The following is a 26,647-nucleotide window of genomic DNA, read 5'->3' on the forward strand; positions in this document are numbered from 1 at the left end:
TGTTACCGTGTGAACTGTAGGGCACTGTAGGCCGTGGATCGAACCCGTTCAATCATCACAGCTCTTAGGGAAATAGTCCGGTTAGGAGTGTACTAATCATTAGGTAAATACTGGCGAGTAACGGTCAAAAATGTATACGCAAGTGAATTTAGCAAGGTCCACGTAGCACCTAGTTAATGTGGTGCAATGGCGAGGGTAGGAGTGGAGTAAAAGTGAGCTGAGCTTGTGGCAGCTGTGCTGGATTCAAATATTAACTACGTGAATTCACTACTGCCTCTTACCATTGGGACTGAGCTATTTACAGTTAAAATACGTAGCAGTAAGCGCAAAGGCGTGACAGCTACAAGTCTGTATTGGTTTTATACATACGGAATTGGGAAGTGGGTCATTCCGTCAGTGGAGGGGGTTAAAACAACCGAGTCAGTGGAGAACATACCCCATTTACTGATGGAAAGATTCAGCGGTTCGGTCGCAAAGTGAACAACATAATAAAGAATATATATATATATATATATATATATATATATATATATATATATATATATATATATATATATATATATATAATAGAGGGAAACATTCCACGACTCCTTACCCTCTCCCTTAAAACCCATATCCTTTTGTCTTTCCCTCTCCTTCCCTCTTTCCTGACGAGGCAACTGTTGGTTGCGAAAGCTAGAATTTTGTGTGTATGTTTGTGTTTGTTTGTATGTCTATCGACCTGCCAGCGCTTTTGTTTGGTAAGTCTCATCATCTTTCTTTTTGCATATAGAATATATATATATATATATATATATACACACATAACACTGGTTCACTTAGTATACATTGCAATGGTTTATAGATTACACTGAAGAAAGTCTTGTATACTGCAGAAGCACTGCTTTGTTAACGGTGCTCCTACAGATCTGCCTCCCTTTTAAGTTAGTTGGTCCTTGAATAATTTCTGTTTCTCCAAGAAGATGGTTACAAAGTTTGATTCCCATACATTTAACACTGCTACTGTACAGTTTAATTGAATGGGGAACTAACCTTAACAATCTCTTTGGGGAACTAACCTTAACAATCTCTTCAGCCTTGTGTAATGGTGGTGACTAGCCAGGTTCCGGTCCAGGCTATTGATGTTTTGTTTAATAAAGCAGAGTAGTTCAAAAATGTATTGACTAGGGAAAGGCAGTGTGAATAATTTTTTAAAGATTGGTTTATAGGCTTGTCATTGATGCTTGTGCAGGATTATTTTAATTGCTTTCTTTTTTCAGTTTGAATAATTTCACTGATTTGTTATTATGACCCCAAAAAATAATTCCATAACTTAGTAGTGAATAGAAAAGAACATGATACATACAGTGTGATGTGCTGGTATTTAGCTCATCCCTGAGTGGAGCATAAAACACTTTTCTTAGCCTGGAACTAATCACATCAGTGCAGTTTCTCCATGTGAGCGTGTTTGTGATGTGGATCCCTAAGAATTTTGTCTCATTGGGAAATTCAGCATTGGTGTCATGTAATGTTACAGTTGGAATCTATGAAGTTCTGTTCTGAATTGTGTAAAATGTTAGACATACTGTCTTTCCTGTACTGAGGCGCAGTCTGTTTGATGCTAGCTATGAGTCTATTTGGGTTGTATTTCTGTCGACTGCTGACTGTAGAGATTCAGCTGTATTTGAGATAAGGACATTAGTGTTGTTGGCAAAAAAAAATTGCTTTACTAGCAGGTAGGATGGAGGGGAGGTTGTCTACATAAAGAAGAAATATCGAAGGACCTAAAACTGAGGCCTGTGGCACAGCATGTTTTATGACTTGTGTAAATGAGTATACCACATTTAGGATACCTGACTGATTTACTTTATTTATATGAACATACTGAGCTTGATATTTAGCATAACTACTGATCCAGCCACCAGCAGTTTCCCCTCATCTGATACTAGGCCAACTTAAGTGTTTTTAATGCACTATGGATTTTATAGTAAAAGTAACTGTGAAGCACTGACTGAAATATCTTCTAGCAAGCAGGTCATGCTTAACAACAGTGGTTGATAAATAAATACACAACTGCAATCATGACTGCCCAATTTTCGAACTTTCACTTGTCCCGCACTCTAGTGACATCTGATGGTACTATCTCCAAGATGAGTCCTGCTGCTGTAACTTCTAGGGATGGCTGTGCAATCTTGGGATAAATCTACGGGTAGCTAACTGAGTAATAGGATAGTCACGGGTTAACTTGGAGTACGCATTGTGCGTTGCCATTTTATTCCTCAGTTAATTATTTCTGTAATAGCATTCATGTCCAGTTAAGTTGGCAACAACTGAAGAGTACTCGGGGTATTTTCGCATACCTCATTTCATATTTACTTAGTCATCATCTGCAGAAATAGCATGTCACTTGTCAGACATGAGTGATAAGCATTCCAGACCACAAAACTTTTCACTTGACCATACTTTGAGTCTGGCAGTTTCTGTAAATGAGTTCAGGAGTATAGTAGAACACGATACGTGCTGCAGTCTCATTCAATGAAAATATTAGTGCAACATTTAACATAATTGGTAGAGTACTTTTATATATAACGGTCTATCTTTACATTAGTTAGAAGATCGGGTATTTGATATTTGCCCAGTGAGAGATATTTCTACATTTCCAAATAAACTACAGGAAAAAAATATGCAACAGTTTCCATTCACAAACAACTTCACATAGATCGACAGAGCAGCTACAGCAGATGTACAATTATTATTATTGTTATTATTATATTATTATTATTAAAGAAAGAAACATGTAAATATTATGCACAGAAAAGGTAGCAGAGGCTTCAGATTGGTGGCACCCCATATGTGGAACATAAATTCCAAATTGTGTACAATGAAAAACAGAAGTTGATAAAGTTGTCAACAGAAGGACGCCACTGTCAGTTCAATTCAGATGAACATTTCTACATGACAGTGTTCCACCAAATGTACCTGTATGGTAGATGGTGAATTGTAAGTAGGTATGTAAATAGAAGCAACTGTGAAATGTGGTCTTCTCCATCTCTCCAACAAACTGAACATACTGAAAACAGCCATCATAGAGATTGATTTGACCAAAAATTCTGAGAGGTGTTGCTGGCAAGCTTGCTGCTGTATTTACATTTTAGAATGATTAATTCATTACAGCATTAATTGATATTATACAGAAAATACCCTTGCTGAATTACTGAGCACTATTTGTGCATCAACTTTTGCACTTCTTCGGCAAATGTAAATTCTGTTTCTATCATTTGGTGATTATTAATTATATTGAAATATATGAAGAATAAGATGCCAACATTTAGAATAAGCAACCAATATTTTTTATAATCCTGGGGTAGAAACATACCTGTGGCACATATCAAACTGGAGGCTGTCGTATCTCACACTACATGTTTGAGGAACATTAACAATTTCAAACATAATTTTGGCTTTTGCAGTCATCTCTAGTAGCTATAGGTAACTAGGGGAAGTAACCAGAGGCATTACTTTCAGAATACCTGTTCTCAAATGTGAAAGAATTAACAGAGTTACAGATGGTGCTGCTTCCAAAGTAGCTTGGCAAGAACTACAGAAGGAAGAAAATACTGTATTGGTTAAAAGAGAATCATGAAACTCAAAATTAGGATCAGAAAATAAAAATAAAAACAAATGATTTTAGAATAAAAATATATTAACCCATATACATTTATTTATTTTATTTTATTTTAATTACATAAGAGAAGTGTAGCAATGAACTCTAGTGGACGCAAAGAAATCGCCAGAGGCCTATATTCTTAGCCTTTACAGAAGTTACCAATTTCAATTGTCTGCTCTGAGCAATGATGTCATCAACACAGCAGAAAGGGCTACTTCCAGCGTATACAAAATGGCTACAATAACGTCACTACATATACATGACAACAAACACAAACAAAAATTAAAATGACACATTTATGTCTCATTCCAAAAATAAAATGAAATTAACGGAACAACCACGGAAAACTGGGGGTTTGGAGCAGGTACAAGATAAATATACAACAATAAAAGAACACCATACCAGCCCACAAAAATAATACAAAATAATAATAATAATAATTTATGGCACTCCGCTACAGCAACAAAACCACAGGAATCTGACACTTCCCTGGACCTACATAGGTCAACTGCAGCTACCGAAACCAAAAAACCAACACCTGCAACTAATTACCATACGAGTGCCAAACTTGGTCATATTAATGTCAAGGACATGGGGAAGAGATATAATGCAGAACCAATTCAATTGAAACACTTTAATTTGCTGCAATGGTACATCATACCATTACATACTGATACCATTACTGCTACAAAAGGGACTCCGTGGTGCCCATCAGTGTCCAGAAGAATCTGAAAGCGCAAGATTGCATTCTGTACAGCAGAGCGAAGCATGTCCATAGGTATGCTGGCTACCTCTCTTGATATGTTGTGCTTGAGATCAGCGCATATGTGAATGATCCTCTAGTAAACTCTGTCTGTCAGGTAGGCCCACAACCTGAAATCACAGGGAGTGAGATTAAGTGATTGTGCTGACCAAGCATTTGGAAATGATCGGCCGATAATTCAATGGTTTCCAAATGTGTTTTGGAGAAGCAGGTGAATTAACGAGCAATGTGCGGTGGGGCCCCATCTTGCACAAAAGTTGAGTTTGATGCATCTTTCTCCTGTAGGGCGGGTATGACATGCTGGCGAAGCATATCACAGTAACGCTGCCCAGTCACACTGCACGTCTTTGGTCCTTGAGTGCCAACCTGTTCAAAAAAGACTGTGCCAATGATGAACATAGCTGTGAAGCCACACCATACGGTGACATGTTCACCATACAGAGCAACTTCATGCACAGTGACTGGAGGTGAGAACCCCCCCACACCCGGCAATTCTGTGTGTCCTGTCACAGAAAAATGAGCTTCGTCTGTCCATAGGGTGATCCATGGCCAGCCCATGTCAACTTTTATCCTTGCAAGAAAGTAGAGAGCAAGCACAACACATACTTGTGCATCCTATGGTGCAAGCTGCTGTACAATATGGATCTTGTATGGATACCACTTGAGAATGGTTTGAAGCACCTTCCATACAGTTGACCATGGGATGCCCAACTGTCGTGACAGCATATGCACTGCCTGATGATCAGGAATTGTGTGCAGGGTAGTCTGCCATAGCAACTGCGATTTCATCAACCTCTCCCCAGAGCAACGCCCAGTTCTCCAGTTGATTCGAACTTCTTCATCATGTTCCAAACAGCAGGTGGAGAAAGAGGACCCTTCCGTAATCATTTCAGCCAGAGATATTCTCAAAGTGCAGCTACAGCATTACTGCTGTTTTGATAACAGAGTTTCACCAATAATACCCTGCTCCTTTTGACCAAGCTCATGTTGACACATCAACAAGTGCATTGTGTTTGGTCAGGTGTGTGAGACTATGCATCACCATGACTGATCACAGCAACTAGTGGCCATAGTTGGCACTGGATGGTAGTGCAGTGACACATGGAATCATGCACCCCATACTCTGGACATTAATGCTATCACGTTTGGTACTCATACGGTAATTAGTTTCCATGTTATAATGTGTTAAATAGGGAAAGTTTAATTATAACCACCTGGTACATATCCTGTGCCCGAGCCGCCGGAACTCTCGTCAACCTCATGTAATTGTCACAAACATGACGCTTAACATATTCAGCAATAAAACCGAATATCAGCAGAAACTGTATGACAGACATCATATCCTCATCCATATCAGAACACATTGATACACTTATAAACTTCACTATCATATCCACACCTAACAAAAAAAATCAGTTAATAAAATTAGACTTCTTCCACAACAAACACCAAACTAATCAGATCTAACAAAAATGTCAAATACATAAACAAAAAAAAACCTTATTAACTCACTGAAAACACTTCCACAACCCACATTACCACACCAACTACCTAAACTCAAAACCATGTTAGTACAATGACAACCAAAACTCAAATGAGCCCAATACCACACATTAAACTCTGCACATTCACATCCACCACAAGAGGGCACCATCAAATACAACAACACCACATCTACAAACACAGCCAACTTAAAAATTCCATGCCATAGCAACATCTGATTCACAACACCATTACATCACGGGGCAACGCAGACGGGTGGAATTGGATGCTTCCTAGGCCACTCCCAATCCCAGCCCCTTGTCTCAGGGATCATATCCCTGTGGAAGACCTCGATCCAAGACCTGTCCAACGGGTCAATGGGAGCACTTGATTCCACCAATCTGCTCTGTGTGACCCGTGACGTAAGGGTGATGTGGTGTGTGACGTCACTATGGCGTGGAGTTTACGAGTTGGTTGTGTTTGTTGATGTCTTATTGTTGTGTCTGATCGTAGCCTCTGATGGTGGTGGTTGTGGTGGTGGTGGTGTGTGTGTGTGTGTATTGGTATCGTCAGCTGTGGTTGACCTATACAGGTCAAGGGAACTGTCCCATTCCAATTTTCGTAGTTTTAGCTGTAGGTGTTGGTGTTGGCGTTTCGGTATCATCAGCTGTGGTTGTCCTATGTAGGTCAAGAGAAGTGTCCGATTCCTGTTGTTTTTTGTTCGTGTAGTGTAATGTAATTTTTTCTTTGGATCGTGGTGTGTTATTTTTACTGTTATATCTAGCTTGTCCCCAACCTAAAACCCGCAGTTACCAGCGGTTGTCCCATTAGTTTGATTGTATTTTCGGAGGGAGATGTTACTGTCTTATTTATTTGTATTTTCGGGTGTATGTAGTGACGTCATAGCCGCCATATTGGAGACGCTTCGTATAGCGAATTTCCGCCAAATTGTTGATGCATGGGTCAAAGCAGATGGGTGGAATCTGACACTTCTGTAATCCCAAAAACATAGTGGAACAATATTTCCTGCTATTGATGAAATTGGAGCACTACCATTTTATCAAAACGTTTTGCAACTTAAAAAATCGATCTTTCCTCAAAAACAAAAAAAAACTGTTAATAGTATACATAACAGGTGTGGTTTTCGGTTCTGATTAAGCCTATTATGGGACTATCTGCTAAATAAAACGGAACAGTGCTTTTCGCTACTGCAGCAATTGTAATACACACCAGATACACAAGCCTATGTTTTGTGCGAATCTTCATTTTAATGTGCGTGATTTACATACATAACACCACGAAATTCACGAGGTACTGAAATCGAATGTATATTACTACAAATAAAAAGTATTATTTTATGGGGAAAATAGTCTCATCTGCCGTCATGTGCTCCAGGTTTTGACGTACAAGCTTGACAAGACGATGTACGGCTTCCTTTGATAATCAATATGTGGATATAAATTCGGAATCGGCGTCGTCTCTCTTCCTTCCCCTTCCTCTTCCTCATGAACAGTACTCCAAAATATCGTCATCACTGTCTGCACATTCCACTTTGAAAAATTATTCCCCAGTTAACCTCGCTAACCGGCCATAAATCGCCGGTTAAATTATCTCGAGTTTATTCTCCGTTAGACGTTATTCCGAATTCGTGAAGTTCGTACAGCGCGTTTCTCGCGCTATTCCGATAACAGAGCTTAATCAGCTGCCAACTGGAGATTGTACAATTGGCCCGTAGTCACTTTATTATTACGACAACTGCTGTCTATGAGTGCATCAATTCCATCCTAAACCTGTTGGACAAAAAACAGGAAACAATAGGAGTCTTTATTGACTTGTCAAAAGCTTTTGACATGGTGGACCATAAAATTCTGCTATCAAAGCTAGAAAGATATGGTATTCGAGGTCTGTCCAACAAGTGGATCAGTTCCTTCCTGACAAATCGTATGCAGGCAGTGTGCGTCAAACACACAAATATTGAACTAAAAACTATATCTAATCACTTATCTGACTATAAACAAATAAAATGTGGTGTACCCCAAGGATCCGTATTGGGACCCCTTCTGTTTCTTCTGTACATAAATGATCTAAGCTTAAATATTGATGCACACAAATCAATCATATTTGCAGATGACACCACGATTCTACTAAAAGGAGACGACGATGAACAGTTACAGCAGACAGTAAACACGGTCACGAAACAACTTAGCAGCTGGGCACAGAGTAATTAGCTTGTAATAAACAGTAAGAAAACCGTTGCTCTAAAATTCCACAATGTTCCTAACAAGGACATGTTTATCCCATCAGTCTCTATCAATGACGAACCAGTTGGTAACAGTACTGAAACCAAATTCTTAGGACTTTGGCTGCAGAGTAACATCAGATGGAATAAGCATATTGAATGTCTCAATGCAGAACTGAGCAAAACATGTTATCTTCTTTGCTCATTAAAATCATGCTGTAGTGAGAAAACAGTATTGAATGCATATCATGCGTACTTTCATTCTCGTCTTAGATATGGGGTCACCTTCTGGGGAAACTCTAAAATAGCTAATAGCACTTTTAAACTACAAAAAAGGGCCATTAGAATCTTGTTTGGGTGCAAGCCTAGAGACTCTTGTAAACCCCTGTTTAAGAAATCTGGTATTCCCCCATTACCGTGTGTATACATTATGGAAACCCTTTTGTTCTTTAAATTAAATGTAATAGGCAAGGACCAGAGGCTACAAAAAAACTGTGATATACATGAGCACTTTACCAGACAAAACAGGAACTTACATATGACTCAAATCAGCACAGCACTGTGCCAAAAAGGTACTTTTCACATGGGAGTTAAGCTTTATAACAAACTTCCTGAAAACATAAAAGCTATCACTGAGGTCAATACATTTGGAAAATCTCTAAAGTCATATTTACAGCATCACTGCTTTTATTCCATTGAAGAATATTTAAATTTATGAAATGTGTTATATAAATACTTGTGTGTAAAGTGTATTATTGTAAGCTTAAATATGTATGCCTTGAAATTACTTTCAGCCTGTATATTTATAACTTGACTTGTCCAATGTCTTATGCATAAGCTGCTATGTAGACAACAGGACCAATAAAATACAATCTACAATCTACAATCTACATATTTTGTTAGATCGATATTTAATTCATCATCAGTTGCTTTGACTGTTTCATCTGAATGTTGCCGTCTTTTTTTCAAACTGATGAAAATATGGCAACGTTTTTATTTCACTCCTTTCTGACGATGTGGTTCCGTTTGGAGTCACATGGCATTTTCTCGTGTCGTGGCATATGCACAATAGCTGCTGGTCTGTAGCCACCCTTTACATCTCCAGTGCATGCTACCCTGCAGCGGCTGCAGCTCGAACGGCAGTTATATTCTTGACAACAACGCTGCTTCTCAGCATGTAGGCAGCACTGCCAATTGATGCACTTCATCAGAAGATGGCCTATTGTATTTCACGATGCCTGTCACTTTAAATGAATGATTTTTGCGATCGTGACTGTTTCTTCGTAAGTAATCATCACAAGGAAGATCGCTGACACTGCCTATCATGTGTCTGAATCTCTATTTGAAACTGCCCAGTAAGTGTTCTATAGTAATGTATGTCACACTTGTTTTTTCACATTTTTTGTTTCAATGTACGCTTCATAATCTAATAAAAACAAGAAAATTCAAGGAATGTAATTTTTAAATGTTCCGACTTTCGAGCCTGAAAGGGTTACCTATTCTAATAAGTGAACAGGGATTGAATTGCTCATCTGCAACCTATATGGTACCGGTAAATCATTACCGCCTATCATGAACAAAGCATTATACGGTGTTTAGTCATTTGGAGGAATATATTTTCATCTTTGCATTTTATCTTTGATAAGAAACAGCAATCAGCATAAAAGTTTATGTATATCATACATACATACTGGTACTGTATAAGAACTCGTGCTGTAAATTTGCTCAGACACAATAGGAGTTTGTGTAGAGGTAGGACTTAATGCTATTTTCTACGTTGTTTCACGAAAACGTCAAATTTTAAGCACAGCCATAGCTTATTTTTATGGCTAGTTCACAGTTACTCATGTATCCCTTGCACTCACGCCGCTCGAGAGTGGAGTCAAATGTCACATGGTTCTTCGAATAACTTGGATACTGTATCGGAAGCTGGGACATATCGGGAAATCTCGAGCCCGTTCGAAAGCGAGTATCGTTCGCCCAGCGCTAATTACAGGCGACATCACGACCTCCAACCAATCAGCTCATAAAGGGCTTTACTCGGTGGCCGTTCCTATTAATTAAGGTTTGTAGCCAAAAACTTTGTTTGCAATGTAACAGATTCGTACCTATTTTCATACCCCTCCAGAAAGTAAAGAGCGACAAATTGAAGATGAATCTTCGTTCCAGTTAGTGTTTCTTTTCTTTATTAGTCGAGTTTCAATATTTTGATATAATTTCTCTTCCTCCTGTTAGACGTTGTCTATGAAACAGTCAGACAGTGCATAAATTTTTGGAACACAATCTTTCACGCGTAAATTTTAAAGTTTTAAATATTATTTTTTACGTTCCACAGCCGCCAAATGATGTTAGATTGAGGAAAAAAAGACAGACATCCCACCCCTACACTTTCATCTGAATGGGAAGCACAAAAATTCGGACGTATTACAGATGATGTTCTTTGTACTAATGCATGATGCTGTTATAGACTCATCAGTAGCTTAGTAATTTCACCACATGTACGTAAAATACATGAATGAGAAAATCAAATGCATGTGAATCCCTTTTTGCGTGTGTTTGTGTTGATGCTGTATGCAAATAATCGGCGCCTCCGGATGTTACGGAACTTCAGTTAAAGCTGCCCCATAGATATTCTAGTGGTCGACTGTGGCGTATTCTGGAAGTGATTACAGAGCATTCTTCCAGTCATCAAAAAAACTTTTAAAAAAAATCAAGTTCTACTGTTGCAGCCGTTCATTGTGTGTCGTGAAAGACAAATATCTGTGCCTTTGTAATTATTGAGCAACATGTTTTAAATTCTGAGACAAAACATAAGCTTCTTCCTGTACAGATGCGCTCCTTGTAGAAAAAAAGGATAATTATTTTCTCTTAGTTTTAAACAATCTACTGTTTTTAATAGAAGACGAAGACATTGATATCTGTGATAACGTGAATCATATAATTCCCAATTTCAGAAACAAAATTACATAACATTTCTGTGCGGTCGAATTAGTTCTTTCTGCAGTAATGCGGAAACGTTGAAGTCCGAAAAAGCGGAATCTCAATATGAATCTACTTACAGGCGCAATATTTACTTTTGCGCTTTGCACGGGAATCTCATGTTTTGTTCAGACCCGTAACCAGCCACTTTCTAGATGGATGCTTGGAAGAATCCAAAACGCTTGCCCATCGGCAGCAAATGATTCATTTTGCCTCAACGGTGGCACATCCAGAGCCGAAAAGATATATAGACAAACTTTATGCTACTGTGAATGTCCTCCAGAATTTTTCGGAGAAAGATGTGAGATCAGAAGAAAAAGTGATGAAAGTAAGTCCTGTCACACGGAAGTGGAGCAACATTTTTGCTTGAACGGTGGTACATGTGTTGAAGGCAACATAGGAGAACAATTAATTTACTACTGTGTGTGTCCAAACTACTACTGGAAGGAGAAGTGCCAAACGAAATCGTTACCAGAAGCGCAGCCGTGTCCACCTGATAAGGACGAAACTTTCTGTATGAATGGTGGTACATGTTATTTTCAGTGTCTTGAAAACGAAGAGCATTACTACTGTGACTGTCCAAGAGATTATACTGGACTTCGTTGCCAGCATGAAACATTCCCCGAGCAAGCTTGCGGACCACCATTCTATTTTCTTCTCTGCTTGAATGGGGGCACGTGTAGTCGATTGATATGGAAATATACCGTCGTTTACAGTTGCCATTGTACAGAAGGTTTTTATGGCGTGAGATGCGAACATGAGTCGAGAAATGCAGGCCATGATAAATGTCAAAGCGAATCATTCTGTCTGAACGGTGGAACGTGTTATGCCGTGAGCGCAGAAACCGAATCTGTTTATTTTTGTGAATGTAAAGATGGATACACAGGTCAGAGATGTGAGTTACAATTAGAAGACTATGGAGAGCTGTGTTCGTCTTCCTTACAAGAAACATTTTGTCGGAATGGTGGCACTTGCTATGAAGGGAACGTCACTGGAATTACCATGTACTATTGTCAGTGTCGTCCCGGCTTTTGGGGAGCTAGATGTGAAGAACAAACTATAATGCGGTTCGAATGCCCAGAGACATTAAAGCTAAATTTATGTGAGAATGGAGGAACATGTCTTGCCATTACATCCAACGGACAGGATATGATGTACTTCTGCAAATGTGTTGAAGGATTCACTGGAATAGCTTGTGAGTATTCAGACCAGCTTTTGAGCACTGTAAGTGATTGCCCACCACATATGTCGAGAGAATACTGCTTAAATAATGGAACATGCTATAAGGATATAATTTCAGATGTATCAGGTTATTATTGTGTCTGCCCTTATCCATTTCACGGGGAGAGATGTGAACTGACGTTCCCTACAGAGTCACATTGTCCAGATTTCATTCAAAAGCAGTTATGTTCACAGCATGCTACCTGTATTGAAATCACGTTGAACGACTTTGTTATTTACTACTGTGAATGTTTAGAAGGATTCTACGGATTAAGATGTGAACATACTTCTATAACAACAGCAGACATTGGAGAAATGGTTTGTCCACCTCCTCTGGACTCAATTTTATGTTTGAATGGTGGAACATGTATTCAAATAATAACAAAACAACTCCACAAACTTCACTTTTGCGAGTGCGTAGTGGGTTTCTATGGACTGTCTTGTGAATATCCATACCCTCCTGTACCCAGACTTAAGTGCCCATCAGTGATAGCTGATACTCGCTGTTTAAATGGTGGTACATGTTTCATGATGATTGTAAGTAGTGTGCCAGCGTATTACTGTGTTTGCCCTAGTCAGTATCATGGAGACAAGTGTGAATCTAAAAGTGCTCGAAAGTTTGATATTCAGGATTCCTCAGGTACTCAGTGTCCAAACAATATTGCAAAATCTTACTGTCAGAATGGTGGTACATGTTACATGGAATTTAGCACTGTAGGTGAACCAGTCTACTATTGTGCCTGCTCTAGTCCTTATTATGGTGAAAGGTGTGAAGAGAAAGTTCACCGTCGTTCCCTACATCTGCCTGCTGAGATAAATGGTACACGCTCACCATTAAAGGCAGCTATAAAGTGTCAGAATGGCGGTACATGTGTTACAAATGTGACCAGTGGTGAGACAATTCCCTATTGCATTTGTGCTGCACCTTTCTATGGAGAGGAGTGTGAATTCAGTGCTCTAATTTCAAATTACCGCTCCAAGCGTTCTTCAAAACTCCCCTGTCCACCAGAAAAGGACGATTATTGTCTGAATGGTGGTACATGTTACATGACTGAGACACAGGAGATCTTTTGTGACTGCCCACCCCATCTCACTGGATATCGATGTGAATTTAATTTCAGGATACGCGGTGGAAGACTACCTTGCCCGGAAGATTTGGATGTCAACTTCTGTCAAAATGGTGGTACATGCTATATGGAGCGTGGCATTGGTTCTCCTAGAGTCCATTGTATTTGTACCCCACATTACAGTGGAAAGAGATGTGAACAAAATGTTTATTACCATTCTCACAGTGGCCAGTGTTCTGCAGAAAATGCTAATAAGCTTTGTCAAAATGGTGGCACATGTTTAGCGTATACTTTTACTGGTGATACAATATATTATTGCCATTGCCCTTACCCCTTTTATGGCAAAACATGTGAGCTGAAATACCCAGAACCATTCAGTTGTCCAACAGAACTCCAAGCATCACTGTGTCTGAATGGTGGTTTATGTATAGAAGCAAAATCAAATGGACATTATATTTACTGGTGTAAGTGCCCAGAAAATTACTATGGAGCTAGATGTGAGCACATTCAGCGAAGACAACTTTTTTGTCCACCACCTTTTAATACTGTTTTGTGCAAGAATGGTGGTTCTTGTATCAATGCCATAGACAGTGAAGGACAACAAATTTTTTTCTGCCAGTGTGCTAAAGCGTTTACGGGACCATCTTGTGAATATTCTCTCCCTTATGTGCCTACACTACCTGATGTCTGCCCACCAGCTATGAAAGCAACCTTCTGCCTGCATGGTGGAAAATGTCAAGTGCATCGATTCATGGACAGTCTGACATATTTTTGCAGGTGCCCTTATCCTTATCATGGTGAGAGATGTGAGCATATGTTTTCTGCTGTATCACCTTGTTCACAGAGCGTTGGTTCTTGTCTATGCTGCAATGGTGGTGAGTGTTCCAAAATAAACTTGGATAAGTGTGACATTTACTACTGTGGTTGTGCAGAAGGCTACTATGGAGCTAGATGTGAACATGCTCATGAAACACAACAGGAATGCCCACGTCCCTTTAGTACTGAATTGTGCAAGAATGCTGGCACATGTGTATCCATCATGACCAGTGGCAAGCAGAATCTTTACTTCTGCAAATGTGTAGAAGGATTCTATGGAATGTCCTGTGAATACCCCTATCCAGCACTACAGTTATCATGCGTCCAATGTCCTCCGTATGTTACAAGAAGCCTTTGTTTAAATGGTGGTAAATGTTGTATGGATATTGTTGTTGGAGAGCCAATCTACTACTGTGTTTGTCCTGAGCCATATTATGGCGACATGTGTGACCTGAAACATTCCCGAGAATTAAGTTGTTCATTGCCATTCAGACTATTTTTATGCCTAAATGGTGGTTCATGTGTTCAAGGGAAATCAAATGGCTATAACATTCAGTGGTGTGAATGCACAAGAGGATACTATGGAGCAAGATGTGAACACGTTCAAAATCATACTGCAAGCAATATACTTAAGTGCCCCCCTGATTTAGAGACGGATTTATGCAAAAATGGTGGTACATGTGTGGGTATAGTATCCCCTGCAGACCGTGACTTATTCTTCTGTGAATGTCCAGAAAGGTTCTATGGGTTATATTGTGAAAACTTACATACACCTATACCTTCCGCAGTTGTGTGTCCACATGAAGAAATAGCACCATACTGCCTACATGGAGGTACATGCCTTTTTGATGCCTTTCAGTTATTGTACTACTGTACTTGTGCTTATCCTTTTGCTGGGGAAAGATGTGAGTACATGCATCCTGTGCAGTCATCTTGCCCACAGTCCCTTGCTAAGTACTTGTGCCTTAATGGTGGCACATGTATTCATATAAGACTGACCCATTATGGAATTTACGTTTGTAAATGCACAGAAGGGTTCTATGGAAGTAAGTGTGAATACAATTCTGAAGATGCAGGTATCCATACATTTAAGTGTCCACATCCATTGGATTCAGAATTGTGTAAGAATGGTGGAACATGTTATGGTGTAGCTCAGTCTATTAATCATCAAGAACTCTATTTTTGTAAGTGTCTAGAAAATTTCTATGGTCTTTCATGTGAACATCAACATGTTCATGAGGCAAATAAAGGAAAGGAATGCCCACCAGGAATTGAACGACATTTCTGTGAAAATGGTGGTACATGTTATGCAGTGAATATTGAAGGAATTCATGTTTACTATTGTGAATGTCTTGATCCATACTTTGGTGGAAGATGTGAGCTCATTAATACAAAGCCGCAGTCTTGCCCGTGGATATTAGATCAATTTTTATGTCTCAATGGTGGTATATGTTCTTCCTTATTACAAAAAACTCATCAATGTGACATATACTATTGTGAGTGTAAGGAAGGATATGGTGGACATAGATGTGAAAATAAGATATTCCCTGAGATAGAGACAGAGTATTGCAGTCAACCTGGTAGTGATTGGTTCTGTCTTGGCAATGGTATATGTTTTCAAGAAGTGATTAATGGACAAAACATTTATCACTGTGACTGTAAGACAGACTTTGCTGGAGAGAGGTGTCAACTGTACGTTAAAGGGAAATCAAAACCATGTTCATATGGATATAATGAGGTATTTTGCCTGCATGGTGGCACATGTTTTCAAACTTCAGTCGATAAAGTAACAATGTTTTACTGTGAATGTCAAGATGGTTTTATTGGAGAACGTTGTGAATACAAGCAGCCCAGAATTAGAGATTGTTGCCCAGTATCCATAGATAGAATATTATGTCTGAATGGTGGGACATGTTACAAAGAAAATATCCAGCACCAGGATTATTACATGTGTGCATGTCAAGGGCACTACTTTGGACCCAGATGTGAATATAAGCCAGTGAGTACAGAAACCTGTCAATCAGATTTAGCTGAAAACTTCTGCCTGAATGGTGGCACATGTTATTCCTTTCTGTTTGAATCAGTCACAGTCTATTATTGTCAATGTACAGATGGACACTATGGAGGAAGATGTGAACATGCAGTAAATAATACTTTAGTAGAAGGACTCTGCTCAGCAGACATGGCTGACTGGTTTTGTGCAAATGGTGGAACATGTTTTAATATTCTAGTGTTGAATGAGCCATTTTATTATTGTGAATGCCCAAATCAATACACTGGGGCAAGATGTGAGTCTAAATTGTCTACTGAAGCTGTTACATGCTCTGTAAACATTAGTGAAGTATTTTGTCGCTTGGGCAGTGAATGCTATGATATGGTGATAGGGGATACAATGTTTCACTACTGTGATTGTGCTGAAGGTTACAGAGGTATGAGGTGCCAGTATGAAAAATACAAACATAACTGTCCAACAATTTTGGCAACAGAATTTTGTTTAAATGGTGCTACATGTCATGTGCTTTTTTTCAAAGGTCATGTTGTTTATTATTGTGAATGTACAACTGAATACTATGGACTAAGATGTGAGACTAAATTTCCATACTCTGAAGGTATAGCGTATCCATGTGAAGAGACATTTGGTGCACATTACTGTCTGAATGGTGGAACATGCTATGAAATAGATCATCCAGATGAAAAAGTGACCTTTTGTGAGTGTCCAGAAGGCTACAATGGGTTAAGGTGTGAATTTTCTGATTATGAACCTGTAGATAAGCCAGAGTGTCCACCTCCATTACATGACACCTTCTGCAAAAATGGTGGCACTTGCTATTTGGCACCATTTAACACTACTGGCAGTCCCTACATATGTAAATGTCGAGAAGGATATCAAGGTGCACAGTGTGAATTCCATGCAGGTGAAGAAGTTACTGGTAATTGTTATCCTCCACACAATGAAAGTTTCTGCCTTAATGGTGGAACTTGTTATCAAGAGGAACCAGGACCAGATGCAGATCGTGTGTGCTACTGTCCTGCAAACTATTATGGGCCAAGATGTGAGTCCAGTACTACACTTTTAGCATTCCAGTGTCCACTAGCCATTGCTTCTAATTTCTGTTACAATGGTGGAACATGTTATCAGGCAGATCATGGACCTGACACAATTTATTTTTGTCACTGTCCTGAGGACTACAGGGGCTTAAGATGTGAATATGGACCTGATACGAGTGTAAATCAGACAAAATTGTGCCCTCCTCCACTTAATGAGGGCTACTGTCAAAATGGCGGAACATGCTACCAGATGGACAATGGGACTAATACATTTTACTTTTGTGAATGCGCTAGTGGGTTCACAGGCCCAAGATGTGAACATTGGTCGCGGAATGTAGAACAGTGTGACTTTCCATTAGATTCAACTTTTTGTTTTAATGCAGGTACGTGCAATCGAGTGAAAATTCCAGAGTCTGCTGTTTATTACTGTGAATGTCCATCAGACTTTTATGGACTTAGGTGTGAAATTCGCATGCCTTGTGCAGGGTCTGTAATTAGACGATGTGACAGAGAAAAAGAAAAGGATTTCTGCCTTAATAATGGCTTGTGCTATGAATCAGAATGTGGAGATAACACAGTTCGTGCCTGTACTTGTCCAAAGGGCTATACAGGAGTAAGGTGTGAATTTCCACCTGCAAGAAGACTAGGGTGTCCGTATCCTCTAGACAGCTATTTCTGTCAGAATGGAGGAACTTGTGCCACCATACTGTTTGAGGGTCATGCTTTGTTTGGCTGTCATTGTCCACAAGGTTACAGTGGAGAGAAGTGTGAATTGGATATGAGTTCTAAGCACGAATTTTGTCCCATTCAGTTTGGAGAAATTTTTTGCCTCAATGGTGGGATATGTTATGAAACATCACTTATGAATGAAGTGGTGTACTACTGTGAATGTCCAGATGGATACTGGGGTGAACGATGTGAATTTAGTGGTGTCCTCAAATTCCCTTGTCCAAAGTCACTGGGCAATGTATTCTGTCTAAATGGCGGTATATGTTATATGATAATATGGGCAGGCACTGACAATTACTATTGTCAATGTCCTGGAGGTTTTACTGGAACAAGATGTGACAAAAAAATAACCCAAGAATCTCTAATGTGTCTGTCAGAGGCATGTCAAAAGGGAGGAACATGTTATACAAAAATGGCTGGTGGAGAAGTGACCTACGTCTGTGAATGTCCTGGAGGATCATGGGGAGAAAAATGTGAAAATTCATATTCTACAATAGATTCCAGAGAAATTCTTACCAATTACTCTAATATGCAATATGTCTTGAGTAACAGCTGCTGTCCTATGTTGGGGCATCATACATATTTATCAAAATTTCTGTTATGGGTTTATTTGTTTTTCAGATTTCTTCTTAAGATTAATAATTGTTCTTACAGATTTAGTTGTTATTAACAGTTAAAGTAAAACTATGTTTTATACAAGAATAAATATTTTTTGTTTTCTTGCATTTTGTAGGTTTTTTGATATGTTTAGTACATAGAAAACAACAAGAAATCCTTCAGTTCTTTACATATCTGTCAACTGAAGCAAATACACGTATGTAACAGTTTGTGCAGATATGAAGTAGAATGTTCACCTAGATTCAATATTAGGCAATGTAAGTGGCAGACTTCCAATCACTAGTGGCTTAGTGGTAAAATGCAGTCCGTCTACTGAGGAGACTGTTTACAAAATACATGTACGGCACATTCTAGTATGTTGCCCAGGTGTTTAGGACTGACAAGGGTTGGGGCTGTGAATGTGTGCAATGAAGTTCAAAATGAATGGTCACATGTTTCTGTGTCTCATGAAAGAGAATAATGGAAATGCTGGTATGTGTACTGGCAGGCACAAGAAGGCAGAATTATGGTTCATTTGTATCATCATATACACTTGCAATCAGTATGATTTGTATATGGGCGACACACACACACACACACACACACACACACACACACACACACACACACACACACAGGAAGACACCCCAACAAGTGGTACAATGGAAAGTAATATCATACTATCAGTAACAGTAGTGATAATTTTAAAATGTTATTTTTGTGGAAGTCCGCAGTATCAGCGTGTTTTGAGAATGAAGACATCTTCCAATTAGCTTGTATTTTTATTATCCATGCAATTGGCCAGTTTCAACCATGGGTCTTTTTGAAGTATATCTCTTAAGCTTCCAGCTTCCTTTCGCATTCTAATATGTTGCTGGTATAAGTGGACAGGTGTACATCATATTTCTGTGCATATGTGAGACAAAAATAATTCAATAGTGCACATGATTATGTCCATAGGCCAACACAAACAAACCTGGATACAGTGATATGGCAACTATCGGTTGTGTCAGCTTATGGACGTAATCATGTTCTCTGTTGTATTGTTTTCGTGTCACATACACAAAGAAATACAATGTATACCTGCCCACATATACCAGTAATGTATTAGAATGTGTAATGAAGCTGGAAGATGTATGTTTGAAAATGACTCAGTTGAAATTGGTCATATGCATTGATAATAAAAAAAATACAGCCTACGTGGACCATGTTTTCTTTCTCAAAGTAATAGTTTTATTATTATTTGACTATTACAGCAAATATGTAATTGAACACACAATACAATAGCATTCAAAAATACAGAAGATTAGTGATTCAAATTATGCTGTTCTACTACAATTGAAGCATTCCTTCATCTCATAGAGTTAGTAACTAATCTTTCAAATCTTGTAGAAAAAAAAAGAAAAAAGGGATAGTACATAACAGCCATTGATATATCTGCTACAACAATGCAACCAGCCACACACTGATCAGTTGCAGACTGCTGAGTCTTGACAACAAGAAATGTAAGTCTCACTTAACAGTCATAGGATGTATTAATAATATTATCAGACTTATTGGAGATTCATTGTTGGTGGAGGATTCAGTATTAGTTATCTATCTGATTATACTGATTGAAGTAGGTATGGATTATACTGATTAAAGTAGGGATGTGAAGAAAAGACATGGTGCCTAAAGCTCATTGACAACTTAGTGAGTGATAAAGTCCATTCATTATTGAGGATACGTAATGGCCTATTGGTAAAAATTCAGCAATTGTAATAACACTGTGAGTAAACAATTGAGTCATGGATTTGTATATATTTAAAATAGGGTGGATGTGAAGTTGCTCTAATAAATTCTAAAACATTAAAAAATTGTATGACAAATTGCTTGAAGGGTTTGTTTTGGGTTCTTTGACTGGAAGAAGACCCTAAAACATTCAGACAATGTATCAAGAAGTGTTCCCTTAGTCTCTGAGTAAAGTGAACATGATTTATAACTTAAAATTGTACAATGTGTTGAGTAATGAAATACCAACATCTGTAGTTGCAGTTGCAAGTTTATGCAGTGATGTAACTCGCACAAACCATTCAGGTAAGTATATTCAGAGATGAAATTTTTGTGCAAAATGATGTATTACTTCTCAGACAGAAGTAAGTTGCAGCAAGACTGCATGCATGATCCTAGATAAGCATTTATCCAGCATTCCAAAATTCAGAAGCCAGGTTCTGTGTCTAAAATCCCTTGCAACCTTATTTATGATATGGTAATTGGTTTTGTGGCAATGTGCTTATTGTGTAGTTTTACATCCATGTCCAAGAGAGCAGAGCACTTTCACAGTGTTCCTTACCAGCTCAAGAATAACATTCTCAGGTTAAGGACATTTAAAGTTCTCTTGTGTCCAGCTCTAGAATAGTTCTTACAGTAACATTATCACTAATGATTGGAATTCAAGTTTATTAGCCAACAATAACTTAAGTGTAGGCCTGTGTACCTTCAAGTGATCAGATATTGTCAATAGAACATACTAATTAATCAGTTTTAGTCTGTAATACCACATAACAAAGTCGGAAAATTGCTCAAGTCACACCAATACCCAAAAAGGAACGTAGGAGTAATCCGTTGAATTACAGGCCTATATCACTAACATCGATTTGCAGTAGGGTTTTGGAACATGTACTATATTGGAACATTATGAAGTACCTCGAAGAAAACGATTTATTGACACATAGTCAGCACGGATTCAGATAATATTGTTCTTGTGAAACACAACTAGCTCTTTTACTCATGAAGTAATAAGTGCTATCAACAGGGGATGTCAAATTGATGCCATATTTTTAGATTTCCAGAAGGCTTTCGACACCGTTTCTCACAAGCATCTTCTAACCAAACTTCATGCCTATGGAGTAACGCCTCAGTTGTGCGACCGGATTCTTGATTCCTGTCAGAAAGGTCACAGTTTGTAGTAATAGATGGAAAGTCATCAAGTAAAACAGAAGTAATATCCAGCATTACCCAAGGAAGTGTTATAGGCCCTCTTTTGTTCCTGATCTATATTAACAACATAGGAGACAATCTGAGTAGCTGTCTTAGATTGTTCGCAGATGATGCTGTCATTTACTGTCTTGTAATGTCATCATGATGGAAAATTATTTAGATATCTGTACAGTGCGAAAAGTGGCAATTGACTCTGAATAAAGAAAAGTGTGAAGTTGTTCACATGAGTACTGTAAGAAATCAGCTAAATTTCGATTATGCGATAAGTCACACAAATCTGAAGGCTGTAAATTCAGCTATATGCTTAGGGATTACAGTTACAAATAACCTAAATTGGAACAATCACATAGATAATATTGTGGGTAGGGCAAACCAAAGACTGTGATTCACTGGCAGAACACTTAAAAGGTGCAGCAGGTGTACTAAAGAGACAGCTTACACCACGCTTGTCCGCCCTATTCTGGAGTATTGCTGTGCGGTGTGGGATCCGCATCAGGTGGGGCTGACGGATGACATCAAAAAAGTGCAAAGAAGGGCAGCTCATTTTGTATTATCACGAAATAGGGGAGATAGTGTCACAGACATGATACGTGAATTGGAGTGGCAATTATTAAAACAAAGGTGTTTTCTCATTGCGACGGGATCTTCTCATGAAATTTCAATCACCAGTTTTCTCCTCCGATTGTGAAAACATTCTGTTGGCATCCACCTACATAGGGAGAAATGATCATCACAATAAAATAAGAGAAATCAGGGCTCACTTAGAAAAATTTGAGTGCTCGTTTTTCCCGCATGCCGTCCGAGAGTGGAACTGTAGAGAGAGAGCTTGATGGTGGTTCATTGAACCCTCTGCCAGGCACTTTATTGTGGATAGCAGAGTAATCATGTAGATGTTAACTGTTAGTCACAAAGCTCAGAAAGAATGTATGGAAAGAACAGTGTGATGGAAATTGACAGATCATATTCTAGAAGCACTGTCTTGCTTTCCCCTAAACCAAACCTTGCTTTCCCCTAAGCCAAACTAAAGTTAAACACAAATAGAGACAAGGGATGAATATCAGCTGGGTTTAAAATATCTTTTAGCAGGAAGAGAAAGTCTTACGTTATTCAGAAGACAAGCCATAACCAAGAGCTGTAGCTTCATTACCACCAGCATTGTTAAATCCTCAAACTTGTTTGTATATAGATCCACAGCCTCCAGATATTTTTTGGAAAAAAAAGTGTGTTTCAGGGAGAAAAATTTTATGTTTGCTGCTATTAGTCAGTTTTGACTGTGAGGTGGATGTGAAACTACACAATGAAGCACACTGCAACAAAACAAATTACCATTTCATAAATAAGTTTGTAAGGGATTTATTTTAGATGCAGAACCTCAGTCCAGTTGCTTCTAAAAGCAATGCTATGTGCTTGACAGTGGCTTTACAGTGGAAATCAGCCATAGCAGCATCGCGGTGTAGCTTGCTCGCCAGGTTTCGAGAGGGTGCGTTTCTGGATGAGGTATCGAATATATTGCTTCCCCCTACTTATACCTCCCGAGGAGATCACGAATGTAAAATTAGAGAGATTAGAGCGCGCACAGAGGCTTTCAGACAGTCGTTCTTCCCGCGAACCATACGCGACTGGAACAGGAAAGGGAGGTAATGACAGTGGGACGTAAAGTGCCCTCCGCCACACACCGTTGGGTGGCTTGCGGAGTATAAATGTAGATGTAGATGTACACGAAAGATTTCACATCTTCAATGGACAATGTTTTCTTTCCTAAAAGTCTTATTATCAAAAAAAGTGAAACATTTGTACTAGCTTAAAAGACTCAAAGAATGGAAGAAATTCAGTCTGGATTATTATCAAGCAGAAGATAAATAAAAAACAGCCAGGCAGAAGAAATTCTGATGCCAGGTAACTGCAGAAATAATGGCACATTGGCATGACTGGCATCACATTCAATGATTACTGGCTTACAATGCCAAAAACCATTGCACCTGATAATAAACAGCCAAGTGCAAATCTATTGTATTTCCTCTGAAAAACATTATTTCCCTACCAACATACATTTGCTTCAAAACTACAACACCTACTGTAATTACAAAAAGTCATTATATCCCTATGATGCAGTAATCCTTGAGGCAGAGTTTTAAAATCTAGCACTGACCTGATACGATGACACTTAAACATCTTTGCAATCTTTCAATGTCTGAAGTCACATATCCTGTAAAAATAAATAATTATAATATAGTGACATGCATCTACAAAAATCGAGATATGCACAATACCTTTAATTACTTTGAGAGGAGCCTACAACAGAACACTGTATCATGTTTTTTCAGCATAAGTTGTTCTCTCCCTGTCAGTCTAGCTACTGTAAAAGTTTCTCTTCAGAGAAAGGCAAATCTGATCTCACAAATGAGGTTCTCACTGAGTGCAACAATATAAACTCTCCTGATTGCATATTTTGTTACCTTGCCAAGGCATTTATAGGTTTGTGCATAAAACTGTGCATGGTTAACTATGTTGGTCTAGGACTAATGGTAGCAGTCTTGAATGGACGGATTATTATGTTCATTACAAAAAGGATGAAGCCACATTGACTTACTGAACCAGAGAAATAACATTTAACTCAAGACCACACACCAAATTGCAAAAGTGTTGAGTCATTAGCAGGCACATCCAAATGAGAATGAGAACTTTGCTAGTTTCAGAAGAAATTCTTTGAAGGTCTAGAATACATATACTCTATCTTCTCAAAGGATGTTTTACAAAAGATGGCCAAGTTTTCATTCTGTGTCATTTGTTCCTGTCGGTGACTCGACGTTTCTGCTATTCAGCGAGGGGTTCCCTTTCTCCTGAATTATTTACATTCTGCGTGAACATCCCTTAGTGAATTTAAGTCAGAATTAAAAAACACAGGGATTCCTATGAGATTCCATATTGATTCTAGTTGTATTTCTGTTGTACAGAAATGATCTTGTAAAAACTTTGAAGGATTGCCCCAAAACTGTAATTTTTGCTGACGCACATGCATATTAAACAAGAACCATTCACTCATTCATATTGTTCCATAGATCCTTTGAAAAATTAAAACCTTTAGGTGTGTGGAACAAGTCAAAGCAGAGATTAACAAAAGGTAAATAATACCAACTTAGTATGCATTCTTTATTAATAATAAATTAGACTTGCTATCATTGCTTATGTCAGCTAAATTTAATCAAATAAATGGGAAAGAAAACTGTTGCTAAGAAAAAATCTGTTGTCTCCTTAGTTATACTAAATAGAGGCTTTTTATCTCCTAACTATAGCTTAATATTTACCTGGAAAATAATTATTTTTTGACAATATGATGTAATGGGATAGATAAAAAATCTACTCACCAAGCAGTGGCAGGAGAACACACTAAAAAAATAAAGTCTTACATATGCAAGATTTTAGAGCCAATGGCTCCTCCTCCTAGCAGAAGGGCTGAAGGAGAAGGAAAATGGGTGAAGGAAAAGCACTGTAGAGTTTTAGAAAAAGGGGTATAGTTTGGAAAAGTCACCCAGTACCTCGGATCATAGGAGACTTACCAGACAGATGAGAAGGAAAGACTGATTGTTGGGGACTACCAAAATCAGCCTTTCCTTCTCATCCTGTCTGCCAAGTCTCCCTTGACCCGTGTTTCTGGGTGACTTTTCCAAACTCTACCCCTTTTCCTAAACCTCTCCAGTCCCTTTCCTTCCCCCTCTTCCTTACCCTTCTGCCAGATGAGGAGCCACAGGTTATGAAAGCTTGCTCAATATATTAGTACTTTTTTAAAGAAAGTAATTACCTATATATGTAAATACAGTCACACATATCCAGCAATCACAGGCCCTGTAGTCCATGCACTGCCTCCGCAAACTGCTTCCATTCCTTTCTGTTTTGTGCTTGGTTCCTCCAGGTGTTTTCAGTCCCCAGGACTACCAGGTCCTTCACCAGGTCATCCATCCAGCACTGCCTTAGTCGGCCTACAGAGTGCCTTGTGTTTGGTTTCCCCTCAAGTGTGTTCTTCACCTGTCTTTCTTCTAGCACATGGGCTACATGGCCTGCCCACTGCATTCTTTTGCTCTTCAGCACCTGTAGGATTGTTAGTTGTTGCATGAAGAGGTAGATTTCCTCATTCTTCATCCTCCACCATTCTCCTTTATCTAAGATGGGTCCCCATATCTCCCTCATTACTCTTCTTTCACATATTATTAATTTTTCCTTTTCTTGTTTAGCATGCTCCAGGTTGCTGAGACATACATGACTGCTGGGCATATTACTGTGTTACATATTCTCATCTTAGTTTTCACAGATATTGACTTCGAGCTGGGTGTTTCCCTGAGGGAATACATGTATTTTATTTCCACTGCTATTCTTTCATTGATGCCCATTCCTATGCTGTTGTCACTGCTAAACCAAGATCCCATGTGTTTGATCTGGTGAACTTTCTTGAACCTCATACCGTCTACCTCAAGAAATTCTTTCTGCTCTTGTCTTCTTCCTAATTGAATGAACTCTGTTTTGACTTGATTCACCTTTTGCCAGAGTATTTTACTACTTGCCATGAAGCCTTACAATGAACACTGCTATTTACCAAGTAGCTAAAAGAACTTTTCAGTCCTTGACTCTTTGTATTCAGCCAATTCTTGAAGGATTGGCTAATGAAGTGCACCTTTAATTTTGTTTTGAACTAGTTAAATTTCCAATTTATTGCTTTATATTAGATAGATTGTGGAATCTCTGCCAAAGTTATTTCCAAGAAACACAATTGATCTACTAATATTGGAAGACATTAATGGTCAAATATCAGATGAAGCAATATGTGTGAAATTCTTTTGGATCCAGCTGGATAACACATTAGAATGGAGTCAACACTATTAGGAAGCTCAGTTCAGCAGTGCCTATCTCTATACACAGCTCCCACTTTATTGATTTGCAGATCACACCCTCTTGTCTTATTGAATTATCTTGTAGTCCAATGCAGGTAGTATGAAGAAATGAAAGAGCAGTTAGAATATTGTGTGTTAAGAATGGTGACCATTTTCTCAACTACAAAATAAATTTAATCATGTTGAACCAGATCAGCACCT

The 26,647-nt window shown here is 38.6% G+C and overlaps 1 protein-coding gene across 1 annotated transcript in view; it reads left to right on the forward strand.

Moving 5' to 3' along the window:
• The first annotated feature begins 12,255 nt into the window (after nt 1-12,255).
• Nucleotides 12,256-26,647, forward strand: part of LOC126160538 (neurogenic locus notch homolog protein 1-like) — a 76,013-nt gene continuing 61,621 nt past the window's right edge. The window contains exon 1 of the mRNA XM_049916914.1: nt 12,256-18,244. Within this exon, the coding sequence (XP_049772871.1) occupies nt 12,256-18,244 (5,989 nt within the window). The remainder of the gene's footprint in view (nt 18,245-26,647) is intronic.

This window comes from Schistocerca cancellata, chromosome 2 (genome assembly GCF_023864275.1).
Source record: "Schistocerca cancellata isolate TAMUIC-IGC-003103 chromosome 2, iqSchCanc2.1, whole genome shotgun sequence".
Classification (NCBI taxonomy): Eukaryota; Metazoa; Arthropoda; class Insecta; order Orthoptera; family Acrididae; genus Schistocerca; species Schistocerca cancellata.